This window comes from Bombus affinis, chromosome 12, assembly GCF_024516045.1.
Source record: "Bombus affinis isolate iyBomAffi1 chromosome 12, iyBomAffi1.2, whole genome shotgun sequence".
In the NCBI taxonomy this organism is placed as follows: domain Eukaryota; kingdom Metazoa; phylum Arthropoda; class Insecta; order Hymenoptera; family Apidae; genus Bombus; species Bombus affinis.
In genome coordinates this window covers 7467427-7485112 of record NC_066355.1, presented here as the reverse complement: position 1 = coordinate 7485112, position 17686 = coordinate 7467427, and the positions used below count along the sequence as shown (strand labels likewise).

General features: G+C 34.7%; 3 protein-coding genes across 5 annotated transcripts; all 3 read left to right on the top strand.

The window, feature by feature from the left end:
• Nucleotides 1-732: 732 nt before the first annotated feature.
• Nucleotides 733-4662, top strand: LOC126922579 (odorant receptor 46a-like). 2 transcript variants are annotated; one of them, XM_050735321.1, is made up of 5 exons: nt 734-2347; nt 2429-2770; nt 3117-3318; nt 3389-3544; nt 4143-4662. In XM_050735321.1, exons 1-5 carry the CDS (start codon nt 1986-1988, stop codon nt 4200-4202), a joined length of 1122 nt encoding a protein of 373 aa, XP_050591278.1. In that variant the 5' UTR covers nt 734-1985; the 3' UTR covers nt 4203-4662. The 2 variants fall into 2 exon arrangements, with proteins under 2 accessions (XP_050591277.1, XP_050591278.1); XM_050735320.1 differs by having other exon boundaries at nt 733-2347; nt 3389-4662.
• A 96-nt stretch (nt 4663-4758) lies between these two features.
• On the top strand, nt 4759-10828 carry LOC126922778 (uncharacterized). The gene is made up of 9 exons (XM_050735639.1): nt 4759-6048; nt 6340-6678; nt 6776-6977; nt 7440-7595; nt 7667-7714; nt 8736-9574; nt 9657-9861; nt 10360-10515; nt 10595-10828. The coding sequence occupies exons 1-9, from the start codon at nt 5687-5689 to the stop codon at nt 10649-10651; spliced, it is 2364 nt and encodes a 787-aa protein (XP_050591596.1). The 5' UTR covers nt 4759-5686; the 3' UTR covers nt 10652-10828.
• A 75-nt stretch (nt 10829-10903) lies between these two features.
• Nucleotides 10904-16455, top strand: LOC126922576 (odorant receptor Or1-like). 2 transcript variants are annotated; one of them, XM_050735307.1, is made up of 5 exons: nt 10904-12096; nt 12732-13067; nt 13164-13365; nt 13688-13843; nt 13915-16455. In XM_050735307.1, the coding sequence occupies exons 1-5, from the start codon at nt 11735-11737 to the stop codon at nt 13969-13971; spliced, it is 1113 nt and encodes a 370-aa protein (XP_050591264.1). In that variant the 5' UTR covers nt 10904-11734; the 3' UTR covers nt 13972-16455. The 2 variants fall into 2 exon arrangements, with proteins under 2 accessions (XP_050591264.1, XP_050591263.1); XM_050735306.1 differs by having other exon boundaries at nt 12732-13365.
• Nucleotides 16456-17686: the final 1231 nt, after the last annotated feature.

Genomic DNA, 17686 nt, shown 5'->3' with positions numbered 1-17686 from the left:
GCTTACTCGGCGTACAACATGCTGCTACAGAATAAGTCAGCGGAGTAGAACACATGTGGAGAATAAGTTGTATTAGTTCCTTCGTCACACAATGGAAGAATTAGAATAGAGACAATAGAAAACGAATTATTGAAACAGCGCAGTAAATTATGTACAAATTGTGCAAACACAATAAATTTCAAAGTCCAGTGAGATCCGGATAGTGCTTCCCACGGAAGGACAATGATAATGCAAGGTTTTCTTTGTTATAATATTCGTTCATGGACTATATTTTCACAGCACACGATTATTTTCACCATGAGTTGCTACTTGTCAGTTTGTTACAGAAACCTGGCGATCTACTGCGAAATCCTGAACGAATCGACAGTGTTTTTGCGATCGTAGGACTATATAATAATCTGATAACATTGAAGGAATTGTTCAACTGGATACCACACGATTTATTCTCCCACAATCTCTACACGATTTCCTGATGTATCAAATAATCGGTATGTTGACATGTTCAAACAAATGATTATATCTTATTATATTTCGTGATTCTTGCGACACTATCCAATAATATTTGAAATGGATATGGTTATTTTTAAAACTTTAAGAAATAGATAATGATACTACTAAAAAAATATAATAAAAGGAAATGCACTATATTTGAGTACTAGATTTGACGTACCTGAATATCTCATGGAGTATATTTTCAGAAGGTAAACGCGATTCTATTTCCATTAAAAAGAAATATTTTCACAGAAATAGTTTCGCAATTACCTTTGTAATCATCTCTCTATCGAATATTCTGCTTGTTCAGTTGTTAAAGCGTTCCTGTTCTGCATATGATTTGCTTCAACAAAGCAACTCAAAGGACCATCTTTCTCTAAACACACATGAAATTTAGTAAACATGTTTTACTTTTACGATACACACATCAATACATCAATACATCAACATTTCTCCTTCTTCTATCTTTTCTGATCGCCATAAAAATGGGCAATTGACTCTTTCATAAAACTGAATGTTAACATTAATTCTACAACCTTCTTATTTTTTAATATTTTTAAAGAGCAAAAGCGTTATATATGTAAATAACACAATACACGTATTTCACTATTTATCAAACACGTAACAATGAGTTAAATTTTTAATTATCAATCGCTAAAAAATTGTTCATAATCAAATTGCAAGGTAAATTGGACAGCTTATAACAAATAACCCTACCTCAGTCTATTCTCCCTTTCGTGCACTGAAACTCCCGGTTTCCTATCCTATAAGCACCAATGATTAAAAGTTGCCTTCCTTATTCGGCTCTTGAAACGTAACTGAACGCGTATAAGCTCGAGATAAAAAGTACGCAAGCGAGCAGTAATATAATTGCATGTTAGAAACAGTGGAAACGTCGTCATTAAAGATGTAATCACTTAAGGTTGTACCTACACTACTCGGGACGATGCCGAGTTCAAGGTAATCAATCAATTAGAATGTAACTCGTCGGTTAAATGACACACGCTATGGCGTTTAGTGCCACCACAGCATCTATATTTCAATCCAATGAAGTACACGGAAGCTGGAAATGAAAAATAGAGAGAAACGACCACTCTATAATAGTGGTTTTTAAAAATGTAATTTCTTGCATCGTCGCAGCGCGGTAACATCGATAATGACGATAATTACACGGGGGTAAATTCCAAGAAGGAGCTATTCCATTCAAGGCAGCATAAGCATTTCGCTTCCTTAGGGTTGTTAGTAGCGTCTAATGCTTCGAACGATACACTTACTTCAAAGATAATCTTTATTTTCATATTCTCATCTTCGATGCTACATTTGACTGGAAATACCTTTTTCTTTTGATCAATTAAAATATACCGCAAAAAAATTCTGCTAGTGATATTGCGAAGACTGATAGTATAAGACCTAACTGTTCGAAGGTACTTGATCGTTCGATCTTTCCTAACACGAAGTGTTAAGTAAGACAAATTATACCGCAAATATTGAAAATGCACGTACTACGATGGACATTCAAACTTTTCATCGCCAGCGGATATTTTCTACCACCTACGTTGAAGTCTCCGATGAAACGCTTTCTCTATAATTTATATACAGTTTTCATGACCATGTACTTGTGGAGCTATTCTCTCACGTTAATCATGGACATTTTCTACAACGTGGAAACGCAGGACGATTTGAGTGAGAATTTTAGCGTAACTGTCACGGTACTTATCACGAGTTGCAAATTTGTCAGCTTAGTCTTAGGGCGAAAAACTATCATAAATATATTGGGTCTACTGAAGAAGAAGCCGTTTGTCCCGGAGAACAATGGGGAAGTAGAAATTTACGCGAAATACGACAATCTAATCGAGTAAGTTCTTTCTGTTCGCTATAATATATATAGTTGTAAGGAAATTATTTAAAATATTATTTTTTTCCTTTTTTTTTTTAGAAGAATCGCAATGTTTTATACGATTCAAAACGCATTCTGCGTGCTTTCTTTAATAGTAGCGACATTGATGACTGATTTCAAATTTAAAAAATTAGCGTTTCGCGCCTGGTTACCTTTCGATTTCACTTCCTCGTGGTTTGCGTTTTCTATGACATTCATTTACCAATTCGTCGGTTCAATGGTCATTTCTGCCGGTATCAGTATTTTCGACACGTTGTTCGCCGGCCTGTTGCTTCAAATCTGTTGTCAATTCGAGATACTGGTGAATCGCCTGCACAATATCGGAGGAGATGAAATTCAATCGTTAAAACACTGCGTTCGGCATCATAATGCAATATACAGGTTTGTTTCCTTTGTGCTTTTATTTAAATCAAGGTAACGAACTAGCGAAGATAATCGAAGATCACAGGAAAATAAACCGTATTTTTGTTTTATTTCTTATTTTACGATTAATATTTTTATGCTAAAACGAGCAATATTTTCGAAATTACGAAGAGTATTGAAAAATTTCTAGTTAGCATCAAAATCTCATAAAACGACCCTTTTGCTAATGCAGGATTATTTGACAACGCCGAATGTTGACAGTGCTCTTCCGTCAAGAAACGGAGAATGCGATTTCTCACTCTCTTTCTCTGTGATCTCCGATTAAAAGAAAATAATTAAATAACATTTGTTTCAATAATTGCAGATTCGCCGAAATTGTGAATAATTTGTTTAGCAAAATGATGTGCGTGCAATTTATGGTAAGCGCAGCCGCTATATGCTTCAACGTTTATCGAGTAACAGAATCAAACGCAGGTTCGCAATTAATAGGCTCGGTACTGTTCATTTTTTCCGCCTTACTTCAAACGTTTTACTTTTGTTGGTTCGGAGATGTAGCGAAATTAAAGGTAGGTACATATGCAGCTGTATTATGAGTTTCTCGTAACCCAAAAACCTGTCGACTTTTTATCTCTGCAGAGCCTCGATATTCCTAATATGATATATCATAGCGATTGGACAAATTTGAGCAACGACGCTAAGAAGATGCTTCTGATAATCATGGCACGTTCATTGACGCCTGTTGAGATTACAAGCGCCTATATTTTACCAATGAACTTGGAATCTTTCAAGGGTGTCAGTATCTATGTAGAAATACATTATAGCAGTGAGTGGAAAATTAGATTAATGCGAATACTCAATAAATTGAGTAATTCGCAGTGTGAAACAGATCTGAGCTTAAAATACTAAGCGTAGCTATTGTATTTATTTATATCATTTTCGTTGGATCCAAAGGTCCTACCTTTTGAAATAGATGGTCATTGCTTGGTAATTAGTTAACAGCAATACAAATTTTAGCCACGTGTTGAATTTATACCTCAAATAAATGGAAAATGATACAAACTTGAAAAATATTACAAAGAATTCTGATGTGTTTAGATTAATATGGCTCGTTGAAATAAATTAATCATACAAACTGACGTTCTTAGAAAGATATAGTTCGGACAACTGTCGCTTTCCATGTTTCATATTTTCCAATTTTTATTCTTGAAATAGTAGATACGTAGGGAGAAGTACCGCAACGATTCGTCAAAGTAATCTTAAGTTAATTGCCGAATGCAAGATAATATAAGCTGCAAGCGTTTTCGAATGAATGTTACGTACTTTTTTCAAAAACAAACTTATCTCGACGCTTGTTAAAATTGTGTTTTATCAAATGCTCCGTTTGTCGTAGTTGATAAAAACCACTTACTCGACGTATAACATGCTGCTACAGAGTAAGTCATCGCAGTAGAACACATGCGGAGAATAAGTTGTCTTAGTTCGTTCGCCACGTAATGGAAGAATTACAATAGAGGAAAATGAAAACGAATTATTGAAACAACGAAATAAATTACATAGTATGCAAGAATAATACGTTTCTAACGCTTAAGTGAGAACCAGGTTTCGACAGTGAATCTTCGCGAACTTCCGCACTATTTTACTAAGATTTTTCAACGATTTCGAAGTAGATTCGACTCGACGACCAAGAACTGGAAATGTTACAGGCTCTGTATTTGAATTTCTCAATCGAGTTATTCCGACATCGAAGACATCTGCTGGGCGTATGATTTGAGTCAACAAAGCAATACAGAAAAATAAAAATCATCTTCGTCTAAACCGGGAGCAATACGAAATGTCGAACACTATTACAAATGCTTTCTTTTATCGCACACATTAATAAAGCTTATCGTTAGATGGAAATAACTGAATTATGGCGTTTTTAAAACTACATCCATTTTTTTCCTTGTCCTCCTGTTTGTAATTAAAGTAAAAATGAAGCTGCACTTGGAACCACTGACCTTTCTTAGTGATCATGACACGAGCAACGAATTCCATCGAATTTACCAGTGGCTACTTGATAACATTGAATTTTGGCTTTTTCGTGACGGTTGGTATTAGATTTATGAAACAAGAAAGATAGGAAATAGTGCGTAAGGTAATTGCATATGCAAATTAAAATAATATAGTTCGTAAATTCCACAAAAGACATCCGACTTTACGGTGAAATATTCTAAAATAAATGCGAAAGTGCATGCTTTCTTATTACAGCTAACGAAAACTTCATACTCATTGTTTAATATGTTGCAAGGAACTGAATGATGACACGAAGTGGAATAGCTGTGCATCTTCTACAAATGTACCGATGCAAGTGGATTACATAGCAATAAACATTACACACTGTTAAAGATACGCAGAGATACTTGCCTGATCATAGAGGTAAATATGTTAGACGTTTCTCCTTTCTCATCTGTCGAAAAAGCACACGTGTAAGATACCCCAGTTTTCACTAAAAATGCTTTCAACCAATTTATGGATAACATTCTCTGTTCCTTCCGTATTAAAAAAACTCTATCGATGATGAATATTTGCACTATACCAGCATCTAATGGAAGACAATATGAAGGGGTGCATAAAAAAGTACGTACGGATATGAAGGATCGATTCATTATTCTTTTAACGGTCAAACATATTATTACAATAATGATACGTATGAGCGAAGGGTAAGTTACAGTTAGAAAATAAGTCATATCGAGAAAGTAAGAGGGATATTGATATTTTACTACCGTCAGTGACTCTCGAGCCTCGAACGAAAGTTGCTCGAGGGTGTTGTACAGGTGTTCCTCTTTCTACATTTTCGATAATTTTGTTTCATGCTCGCTATTGGCGTCACTTTGGTAAAGTAAGAATCGATTAAATAGAAAAAGTGCGTGATAATAGAAAATTTTCAATTGCAAGATGCATATACTACGATGGACATTTTTGTTGTTCACATTGTGCGGCTGTTACCCGCCTCTTTCGTGGAAGACACCTCTGCAAAAATTTCTGTATGAAATTTATACAATATTCTCATTCCTGCTTCTCAATAGTTTCTTGCTTTTTCAAATATTGGATATGATATGCAACGTAGAAAACACAGATGATTTCAGCGATAATTTCTCCGTGACAGTGGTGGTATTTGTCACGTGCCTCAAGCTTTTCACTATACTGATACATCGAGCAAATTTCCTACTTTTGTGTAATACCCTTCAGAAGGAGCCATTTTTACCAATGAACGAAGAAGAATTCGAAATTCTGTTGAAATTCGAGAAAATTACCGAGTAAGTATATCCTTCGCTGTTTCAGTGAAATAAGAACATTGCTATGATATATGTCTACATACATGTATGTACGATAAATAAATTTTCCCTATTAACGGTACATTATTTTAGTAATATAATAATTATATACTTAACTACAAACATGGAACACACATTTTACGATGACATGTAATAAAGTAATAGAAGAGAAGTAAAATATAAAGCGCCTACGTTAAGCAAGATCGTAGTCTAAATTAATTGACAAGTTCTCATCGACGAAAAGTATTATTCTCTTTTATATTTCTCTTCCAGTTGGAACACACTTGGTTACATGACCCTGCTCGTGATTTCTGATTTCTTTATACTCGTAGTGTCGCTTCTAGCAAATTTCAAGAACAGAAAGCTAGCGTTTCGAGCATGGATACCATACGATTACTCGTCGTTATCTGCATATCTGCTTACTTTCTTTTATCAGTCGTTATTCACGACGATATGCACTTTTGGATGCGTCGCTAGCGACTCTCTGTATAGTGGCCTGTTGATACATATTAACTGCCAATTCGAAATACTAGAGCATCGTCTGAAGAACATCGAATCGAATCAGAATTATTCAGTGAAGCTGTGTGTTCATCATCACGATCATATATACAAGTCAGTTTGCCGATTTATTTCTCTTTTGATAACTTCACAGAGGAATTAATATATATAACTTCTTCGCTGTAACATTTTCTTATTTATGAGCTTACAGATTTGGCGAAATGGTGAACGAGGAATTTAAAATGATCATGTTTTTTCAATTCGGTACGAGCCTGACTACGATCTGTTTCAATTTCTATCGAATAACACAAATCGAAATGGATTCGAGATTCGTAGGAACGCTTCTCTACATGGCCTGCTCGTTGATGCAGATATTTTATTACTGCTGGTTCAGCAATGAAGTCAAACTCAAGGTTCGCTATTAATATAAATATAATATAATAGATATAATATAAATAAAACCTTACGAGAAATATAATAAAACCTTAAGGTCGGATTTCCTATATGCATCACACGTATACGTCTCGATATGGTTTTCTTTTAAAGGAATAGCGTTCATATAGAGACTTCACATTTCCTGATAGTCTAAAATGCTCGTATTATAATTAGACTACGGATATTTATGCAATTATGGGAAATTTAAAGGTCCATAAATGCATAGAAAGCGCTTAACGTGAAAAGAAATATGCAAATATATAGAAATATTATAATATTACAATTTTTCGTAGGTGAAACAACTGTGTTGGAGCTCTACTTCTGCAATTGTATGCCCAAAAATATGAATTTACATAAATATCCGCAGTCCATTGGCAGGAAATCCCACCTTCTGGAAATATTACAACTAATTGAGTAAAATGATATAATTTTCTGTGTAGAGTATGGAACTTTCTGATATGATATTCAGAACCGACTGGACATCGTTAAATAACAACGTTAAGAAAGCTTTTTTGATGTTAATGAGGCGCGCTATGAGGCCGATCGAATTCACCAGCATTTACGTCATCTCCGTCAATCTTGAGTCCTTCATGACAGTCAGTATCATCTAAACCTTTCTTCTTTTACATTTTCCGGTAGAAAATTGTGAGAAACATTTATGTTGTAGCTATTGAAGACTTCTTACTCCGCGTTCAATGTTTTCCAACAGAGCCGGGAATCATGAAAATGCGGGAATTCTCTTAATTTAGAACCGTCTGCCTTCGATACTTCCGAATAGAATAATAATTGTCCACTTAGAAAAAGGAAGGGAAAAGCAAATCGAACACAACACGCGAAACGTGCAACAGAGTATCTAGAGTGCATTCCAATAAATTATTTGAAACGTGAATACCATGCGTTTGATTAACGTGCCTCTATCACTTTCTCTTTTGACTCTCTTTTTTCGTTAATGAAACTATTCACAATGAATAAACCGCAACCTTCTGTCCCCTGCGACCGATGAAAGCAGACTGATGGTGCTTCGTGTTCTAAAGTTTATTTTTTATTAATTTTCGTCGAGGGGAGACGGATAATAGCCGATGAATCATTATCTATTTCCAGGACAATTTCGACCCTTTCTTCGTTTCTCGACTCCGTACTTTGCCCTCGACCGACTAGTTGGAACATTGTGGCTTCCTAGAAGCGGCAGGAGATGCCTATAATAAATAAATACTTTTTAGCCAATTATATAGACTGTCATCAGTTATGGAACTATAGAGAAACTTTACTCTTAATCGCGATTCTATCTAAGTGAAAGCCTCAACTGGGAAATATTTCATTGATTTTTCTGTAATCGCATAGCTATAGGGGATGTATGTAATGTAATAATAATAAAGATGTCTCGGTCGACAAAAAAAGATCGGCGGAAAAGAAGAAAAGTAAGAAAAGAGTCGCGCATTTGATGGAAGCTCTTTCATTCTGTAACAGTCAAGCAGCTTTGATAAAAATTTGTAACTAACATAATCGAGCTTGTTAAGTATAATTAAAAGTAGAATATTCGCACAATTAGATTTTTGTACGCTTCGATCAAATTCTTCCAGGCAAAAATATAGGAAAATAAAATCATAACGATATTCTTTTCCTTTTTTGACAAAAAAATTCATCTTTTCGAAAGAAATTTTTAAACAAGATTTTTTCTATCTATCATTGACTAGTTTTTAGTCAATGATTTTCTAAGAAAATATAAGTAGAGATAACTAAGAAACAAAAAGATGCACAGACTTCCTCTGTCCTTTGCTTTGCTCACTTACTGCGGTTACTGGAGACCAACTAAATGGCCACACACATCGCTCAAGTATCAACTGTACAACGTTTACTCGGTGTTAATGATTTTGCTACTATACTTCTTCGCGTTCTGCTCTTGCGTGGATTCGTTTACTAGCAAAAACCTGAATGCTATGACCGACAAATTTTCTCTCTGCGTCTCTGTGGTAGGAGTCTGCCTTAAAGTAGCCAATCTCTTTATCCGACGAGGAAAAATTATAAATGTGATGAATATGTTGTTGAACGAGAATTGTATTGCGAGAGACGATCAGGAAGAACGCATCCAACGGGAGAACGATGATTATGCCAGGTTTTCTTTTTTACGATATTCCTTCGTCGACTATTATATTGCCATGAATTACTGCTTACAAGTTTGTTACAGAAAACTGGCGATATACTGCGAAATCCTGAACGAATCGGCAGTGTTCTTTGCGACCGTGGGCCAATATAAAAAACTCATGAGTATGAGAGAATTACCAGTATCCGACTGGATGCCGTACGATTTATCCTCGCAAAAAGTGTACACGATATCCCTAGTGTATCAAACAGTTGGTTTGTTGATCTGTGCAAATACCAGCGTGGCCAACGAAACACTGATCGCAGGATTGATGATACAAGTCGGCACGCAATTTGAGATATTTTGTCATCGAGCTAGAAATCTATCATTCTCATTGACGTCAGCGAGAAGGAACACTATGTCTAACGAAGAATTCAAGATAAGATGCAATAAAATTATTGGCAACTTAATTAGTCATCACCACGAAATTTACAAGTACAAATAGATGTGCATTTCTCGTGATCATAAATTTTGAAATTCTCAGTACCGAATTTTCTAATTTTTTATTTGATTGCAGATTTGCCGAAACAGTGAACAGTGTGTTTCAGTACATGATTTTCTTACAATTTTGCATAAGTTCGATAGTACTATGTCTGAGTGTCTATCAGTTTTCCACGGTAGATCCGTTCAGTATGAACTTCTTATGGAGTGGCTTCTATTTGTGCTGTATGCTTATGCAGGTGTATTTATACTGTTGGTTTGGGAACGAGGTGACGTTGAAGGTTGGCACTGCTTTTCGTTTCTATTCCACCGCTACATGTATTTTCGAGTGCAATAGCACGGAATAGTAGGAACGACGGTTCTGTTTGCAATTTTTACTCAGTGTCTAATGATAATTATTATGATACGATGATTAATTAATGTCGCATGATGGACAAGAACGAGGTGATTATTCCTTGTTTCTTGCGCCCTCGTGCAGAATGAATTTAATGTTGCAAATAAAATTTTGGATCTTACAAGTTATCGGTGTTATAATAGAAAACTGAGCAAGATTGGCAGTAAAACAAATAATGTTGTATATGTAAATTTTACGAATTAAAAGTCAACTGATTATTCCATGTGGTATAAAATCGTAGAATTATAAAAAAATATTTTGTGACCCGTAACATGTAACTTACTAACTTATTAATAATAGTAGCTACTATATCATTATTCAAAATGGATTTGATCTCAAATTATGATACATGTTTTCATTTACTTACAATTGACGTAATTTTTAGAGTAACAAAGTTCGCGATGCTATTTACGATATGGACTGGACCATGCTACCTACTGACGTAATGAAAAATTTATTGCTGATCATAATTAGAACTGATAAACCTGTTAAAATGACAAGCGGTCACGTTGTTGTTTTATCTTCGCAATCTTTCGTGTCAGTTAGTAGAATTTCAATGCTTTTAACCATTAAATTATAAATCATTACTGCGATTCTAAAAACTTTGTACTTTATTATAGATCATGAAGATGACTTACTCCTCGTACAATCTTCTGTCAAGCTCTACGAGTAAATAAGAATTTTCGTTGTTACTGTGATTCAATTTTTATTGACTGTTTAATTATCGTAAATTGTCTACAATTATTGTAAAAGTGTGTGTCCTTTTTACCATTGTGCATGGTCATACAACACTCTCACTAATGTACTCATGACGAACATGACTGAGAAATAAAAATGCAGAATTTAATCAACAATTTAACGTACCTCCTATCTTGCGAATTGTGGAATATACAAATATAATGTTTGAAATTTTATCTTCAAAGCTTCGTAGACCACAGAATTTAAAAACGTATCCGTACACCTGACGGTCCTGTTGCAATTTTTTGAAAGCTATTTGCTACTCTAATGATGCTTGGTTCCCTTATTCGAGGTAGACATTATAAATACCGAATTCACGTTGCAACAAACTAAATGGTGCAATGCATCTTGAGATTATTTGTTTCGATGCTTCTGGTGGACAACGTTCTACAAATGTACCGATGCATGTAGACAATACATAACAATAAACTATGCATCATGAAATTCCAACTCATATATACTTGCCTGATCGTAGAAGAAAATATGTTGGAAGTTTATCCTTTGTGATATGTTGAAGAAGCACACGCAGACGATATTTCATTTTCAACTAAAAATTCTTCCATCCAATTCATGGATAATATTCCTCGCTCGTTCTATTTTGCGAAACATTATCGAAGGTAAATATTTACGCTATATTAGATCGCAACAAAGCATAATATAAAGAGGGGTATGAAAAAAAATATAAGAGTACGAAGGGTTGATTCATTATTCTTTAAACGGTAGATACGCGTCCAATGTCATCGTGTCACACACTACTATTATAGTAATGATACGTATCAGCGAAGTATTGCAGTAGAAAATAAGTCTGTTGAAGGAAATAAGGGGGAATTGATTTTACAATCGTCAGTTACATTTCTAACTTCGAACAAGAGTCGAAGTAACTGCTCGAGAGTGACGTGTAACCCACTTCTTTCTACATTTTCGATAATTTCTCTGAATGCTTACTATCGCCGTTACTATAACGAAATAAGGATCGGTTAAACAAAGGAAGTGCGTGATAATAAAAAGTTTTCACATCAAGCATGCATATACTACGATGGACATTCTTATTGTTCACATTGTGCGGCTGTTTTCCACCACCTTCGTGGAAAACTCCACGCAGAAAATTTTTGTACAAGATTTATACGGTATTCTCGCTCTTGGTCTTGAATACTTTCTTTCTTTGTTTAATAATGGATATGATATATAATGTAGAAAACATAGACGACTTCAGTGATAACTTTCACGTGACGGTAGGATCGTTCCTCATAAGCATCAAGGTCTCTATTATACTGATATATCGTGAAAGCTTCGTACGTTTGCGCGACACTCTACAGAAAGAGCCACTTTTGCCAATGAACCAACAAGAATTCGAAATTTTGTTGAGATTCGACAAAATTACTGAGTAAGTTTGTTTTTCGCTCTTTTGGTGAAATAAAAACTTTCTATCATGTATACATATACGATTAGGTGACCCTGTAGCAACACATGAGCTAGAAGACAATTCAAATCATGTTGTTGTTTTGCCTCGGAGTATCAATATCGATTGCATACGCACAATGTAATAATAAATAGACTCCGGGCAAAACAATGTCTCCGCTACGAGTATCTACGAGTATCTATGAGTATCTATCGAATATCTATCAGCGATCTAATCAGCGAGTATTTTAGCGATTATAGATTGTTTTAGTGAATTTGTTAATACGAACGTCTTAACGACATTATCTGTATTTATTTAGTTATTAATTATTTTAAGTACACTTGACGGTTTCAGCAACGAATTATTTCGATATTCTAACAACCATCATTTAGAATCCTTTACAACATAAACGAATACACAAATGCATATGCAATAAGTCGCCTAATAATATTGTTTAATACAATAAATAATTTTCGATGTTAAGGTTGCATTAGTAGTATGATAACTATATATATACCTACAAAAATATAGATGGTTACATTAAATAAGAACTTACTCTAAATTGGTCGACAATGCTTCTTCGACTGAAAGCATTTTTCTATTTTCTTTTTTTCTTCTAGCTGGAACACACTTGGTTATATGACGATACTCATGACTAGTAATTTTTATCTATTTATGGAATCCCTTCTGACGTATAAGAAAAGACAACTAACGTATCGAACATGGGTACCATACGATTATTCGTCCGCATCTGCATTTCTGCTTACTTTGCTTTATCAGTCGTTATTCACGACGATATGCTCCTTTGGATGCGTCGCTACTGATTCTCTGTACAGTGGCCTACTAATTCATATTACCTGCCAATTCGAAATACTAGAACATCGTCTGAAGAACATCGAATCGAACCAGAATTATTCAGTGAAGCTGTGTGTCCGTCATCATAATCATATATACAAGTCAGTTCGCCGATTTATTTCTCTTTTGACAACTTCACAGAGAAATAAAATATATAACTTCTTCGCTGTAACATGTTCTTATTTACGAGCTTACAGATTTGGCGAAATGGTGAACGAGGAATTTAGAACGATCATGTTTTTCCAATTCTATACAAGTCTGTGTATGGTCTGTTTCAACCTTTATCAAGTAACACAAATCGAGATAGATTCGAACATCATAGGAAGGATCCTCTTTATGAACTATTCGTTGACGCAGATATTTTACTACTGTTGGTTCGGAAATGAAGTCAAGCTTAAGGTTCAACATTACGACGAAGAATGTAATAAAACCTTAAGGTTGGATTTCCTATACGCACCTGACGTATACGCTTGGATATAGTTTTCTTTTAAGTGAATAGCGTTCACATAGAGACATCACATTTCCTGTCAGTCCAAAATGCTCGTATTATAATTAGACTACGGATATTTATGCAATTATGAGAAATTCTCTAAGCTCCACTTCTGCAATTGCATGCACAAGAATATGAACTTACATAGATATCCGCAGTCCATTGACAGGAAATCCCACCTTTTGGAAATTTTACAACTAATTGAGTAAAATGATATAATTTTCTATGCAGAGTTTGGAACTTTCTGATGTGATATTCAGAAGCGACTGGACATCGTTAAATCTCAACGTTAAGAGAGCTTTTTTGATGCTAATGAGGCGTGCTATGAGACCGATCGAATTTACCAGTATTTACGTCGTCTCCGTCAATCTTGAGTCTTTCATGACAGTCAGTATCGTCTAAACCTTTTTTTCTTTATATTATTAGGTAAAAAATTATGGGAAACGTTTATGTTGTAGCTACTGAAGACTTCTTACTCCGTCTTCAGTGTGTTCCAACAGAGCCGGGAATCATGAAAACAAAGGCTAATTTCTTAACATAGAACCGTCTTTCTTCGATTCTTCCGAATAGAGTAATAACTGTTCACTTAGAAAAAGGAAAAGAAAAAAGCGTCGTTCAAAACACTGGAATCATGCACTAGAGTATCCGAAGTGCATTTCAAAAAATTATATAAAACATGAATAACACATATGTACATGCTTAAATCACTTGCCCTTAGCGACACCTTTCACTTCTGTTCCTCTTCTTCCGTCAATGAAACTATTCAAAATAAAGTCTATCGGTAAGCCGCGTTCTCCTTTCTCTTGCGACCGACGAAAGCAGACTAATGGTGCTACGTGTACTACAGTTTACTTCTTATTAATTTTCGTGGAGGGGAGACAGATAATAGCCGATGAATCATTATCCATTTCTACGACAAATTCGACCATTTCTTCGTTTATCGTCGCCGTATTTTGCCTTCAATCGATTAAATAGAACTCTGAGACTTCGGGGAAATAAAAAAAGATACCTGTGGTACATAACTATTTTTTAGCCAATCACATCGCCTGCGGTCAGCTATCAAATTTTAGAGAAATTTTACTCTTGAAAGCTTCAACTGGGAAATAATTATATTTTTTATATTCGAACAACTGTAGGGAATGTGTGAAATGTATAATAATAAAAATATATCGAAAGGGAGAAATGAGGAGAAAAACTAATTAGATGTTTTACGTTTCGTACATTACACTATTCAAAGCAAAAAGATAAGAAAATGGAATCACATGAATGTCGTACGGCTTATCCTCCCAAAAACTGTACACCATATCCCTAACGTATCAAATAATTCGTTTATTGATTCGCTGAATTCAAGATTGATGATACGAGTTGGTCTGCAATTTGAGATACTTTGTCATCGAAATAAAAATCTATTATTCCTTTTGACGGCCGCGAAAAGGAACACCATGTCCAACGAAGAATTCAAGATAAGATGCAATAAAATTCTTGGGAATTTAATTAGACATTACCTCGAAATTTACGAGTAGAAATAAATGCGAATTTTTCGTGGTCAGAAATTTTGAAATTCTTAGTATCGAATTTTCTAATTTATTATTTGATTGCAGATTTGCCGAAACATTGAACCGACTGTTCCAGTACATGATTTTCTTATAATTCCGCATAAGTTCGATAGTACTATTATATATTTCAGTATCTACAAGCTTTCCACGATAGATCCATTCTCTATGAACTCCGTCTGGAAAGGCTTCTATTTGTGCTGTATGCTTATGCAGGTATATTTATACTGTTGGTTTGGGAACGAGATGAATTTGAAGGTTGCCACTGCTTTTCGTTTCTATTCGATCGCTACATGTATTTTCGAGTACAATAGCACGGAGTAATAGAAACGATGATTTTATTTGAGATTTGTACTCAGTGTCTAATGATAATGATTATGATACTGTGATTAGTTAATGTCGCGAGATGGACAAGAACGAGGTGATTTTTCCTTGTTTCTTGCGCCCTCGTGCAGAATGAATTTAATGTTGCAAATAAAATTTTGGATCTTACAAGTTATCGGTGTTATAATAGAAAACTGAGCAAGATTGGCAGTAAAACAAATAATGTTGTATATGTAAATTTTACGAATTAAAAGTCAACTGATTATTCCATGTGGTATAAAATCGTAGAATTATAAAAAAGTATTTTGTGACCCGTAACATGTAACTTACTAACTTATTAATAATAGTAGCTACTATATCATTATTCAAAATGGATTTGATCTCAAATTATGATACATGTTTTCATTTACTTACAATTGACGTAATTTTTAGAGCAACAAAGTTCGAGGTGCTATTTATGATATGGATTGGACCATACACCTGCTGGCATAATAAAGAATTTATTATCATAGTAATAACTGACAGACCTGTTAAAATAACAAGTGATCATGTTGTAGTTTCATCTTTGTAGTATCGTGGAAAAGCTCTTGGAGAAATTTCAATGAACTACGGATGGAAAACAATAAAAGTGCTGTCGGGCCAGCAAGGATGGGAAATTCCGATGGACAATATGCCCGTGGCCTTTTAGAACATTGGATAATAAAAAAAGGTTTACGTGACCGTCTTGGGTCAACAGCTGTAAAACACGTGTTCGTTGTAGTAGTAATACTGAAAACTCTGGTAGAGGACAATTTGATGGAGAAGGTGATGAGTGAACAAATAGTAAATAATCGGCGGGTTTGTCAGCTACGCTCGTAAAGAGCTTGTACGGTAAAAGACACGTCACGAGTTCGAATCCTTACCTGGGTATTATTTACGAAAATCAGGAAAAGAAGGAAAGCCAAAATATCTTCTCTTAGAAGGAGCGTACAACGGGCAAGTGCCCTTGCCCTATTGTGTTGTAGTACTTTCTATGAGTGCTTGGTTAGTACCACCAGTGTTTGTGATTCCTCCTACAGACTACCGATCCCGCCCGTGGAGGTTTTAGCCGGTAAAAATCCGGCACACCTTGTTTCCGCTCCTTACGACGAAAAATGGGTGTCTATGAAGATTTCCTCCACGTAAAAAAAAAAAAAAAATTTTTTTTTCGATATTACCCCGTGCTCTCTCTCCGGAGAGCGCGGGCGCCTATGAAAGTTCCTTCCATGTAAAAAAAAAATGTTGTCTATAATTTTGTAATTAGAGCTCCGACTGAATTGAGACTAGTTGCAGTTGCGAGTAGCTGCGGGTTAAATCGTTACTCATAAGTCGTTGTGGGTTGTTAGTTGTAGATTGTAAGTTGAGTAATTAAATTTTATCGTTTTTAGTTGTATCGCATTACTGCATTAAGTTCAGATTAAATAGTTATAATTTTTTGCCTCAATCACAATAAATAAGTCTATACAGTAAATAAAAATCACTATAATTCTGATCTCTATATCCTTATAATTTTTTACATCAGATAGTAAAACTTTAATACTTTCGACTATTAAATTATAAAATATTATTGCGATTCTAACAATTTTGTATTATTATGAGGCATTCATTTAGATCAATCAGAACGTTAAACGAGCCTGTACACTTGACAATCCTGTTGCAAACTTTTGAAAGCTTTTTGATTCTGTGCCGAAATAGAGGTAGATATTTTAAGCACCGAATTCATAGCGAAATTTCTAACAAAGCAGGACGATGTTACAAAATTTTATTTATTGTTGGTATTGAAACAAAGTGAAGGTAAAGGATCGTTCTTCGAACTTGGGAGAACGATTTAATATATTGACCTACATATATAGCAGACGTGATCTTTCATGTCGACTAGACAAGGTCGCATAAATGCAACAGAAAAATATTTTTAATCGTAATGAATGTGGCTCTGTGGTCCATACATTTGGAGAACACAAACACCATCACGATGAACATCTACGATTAGTAATCTTACGCATATTTACGCCTTTTTTCAAGGCTTGTTACTCGAACTAGCAAGCTAGACGTTTATTATTTCTGACCGTCTGATTGTAGCTAGTTAAAAGCTCCTATTCGGTGTATAATGTATAACATGCTGCAAAACACTCGAAAATAGTAACGAACAACGAAACAGGCCATGGTCGAATCGTTAAAATCGTTATCGTGTTCTTTTGTTTCAATTCTTTAATGTTCTGACCTATAACATCGTATAACAAACATACTACTAATATAATAAAATCACTAATATAATAAAATATAATAAAATATAATATAATAAAATCACTAATATAATCAATGATTTCATATATTC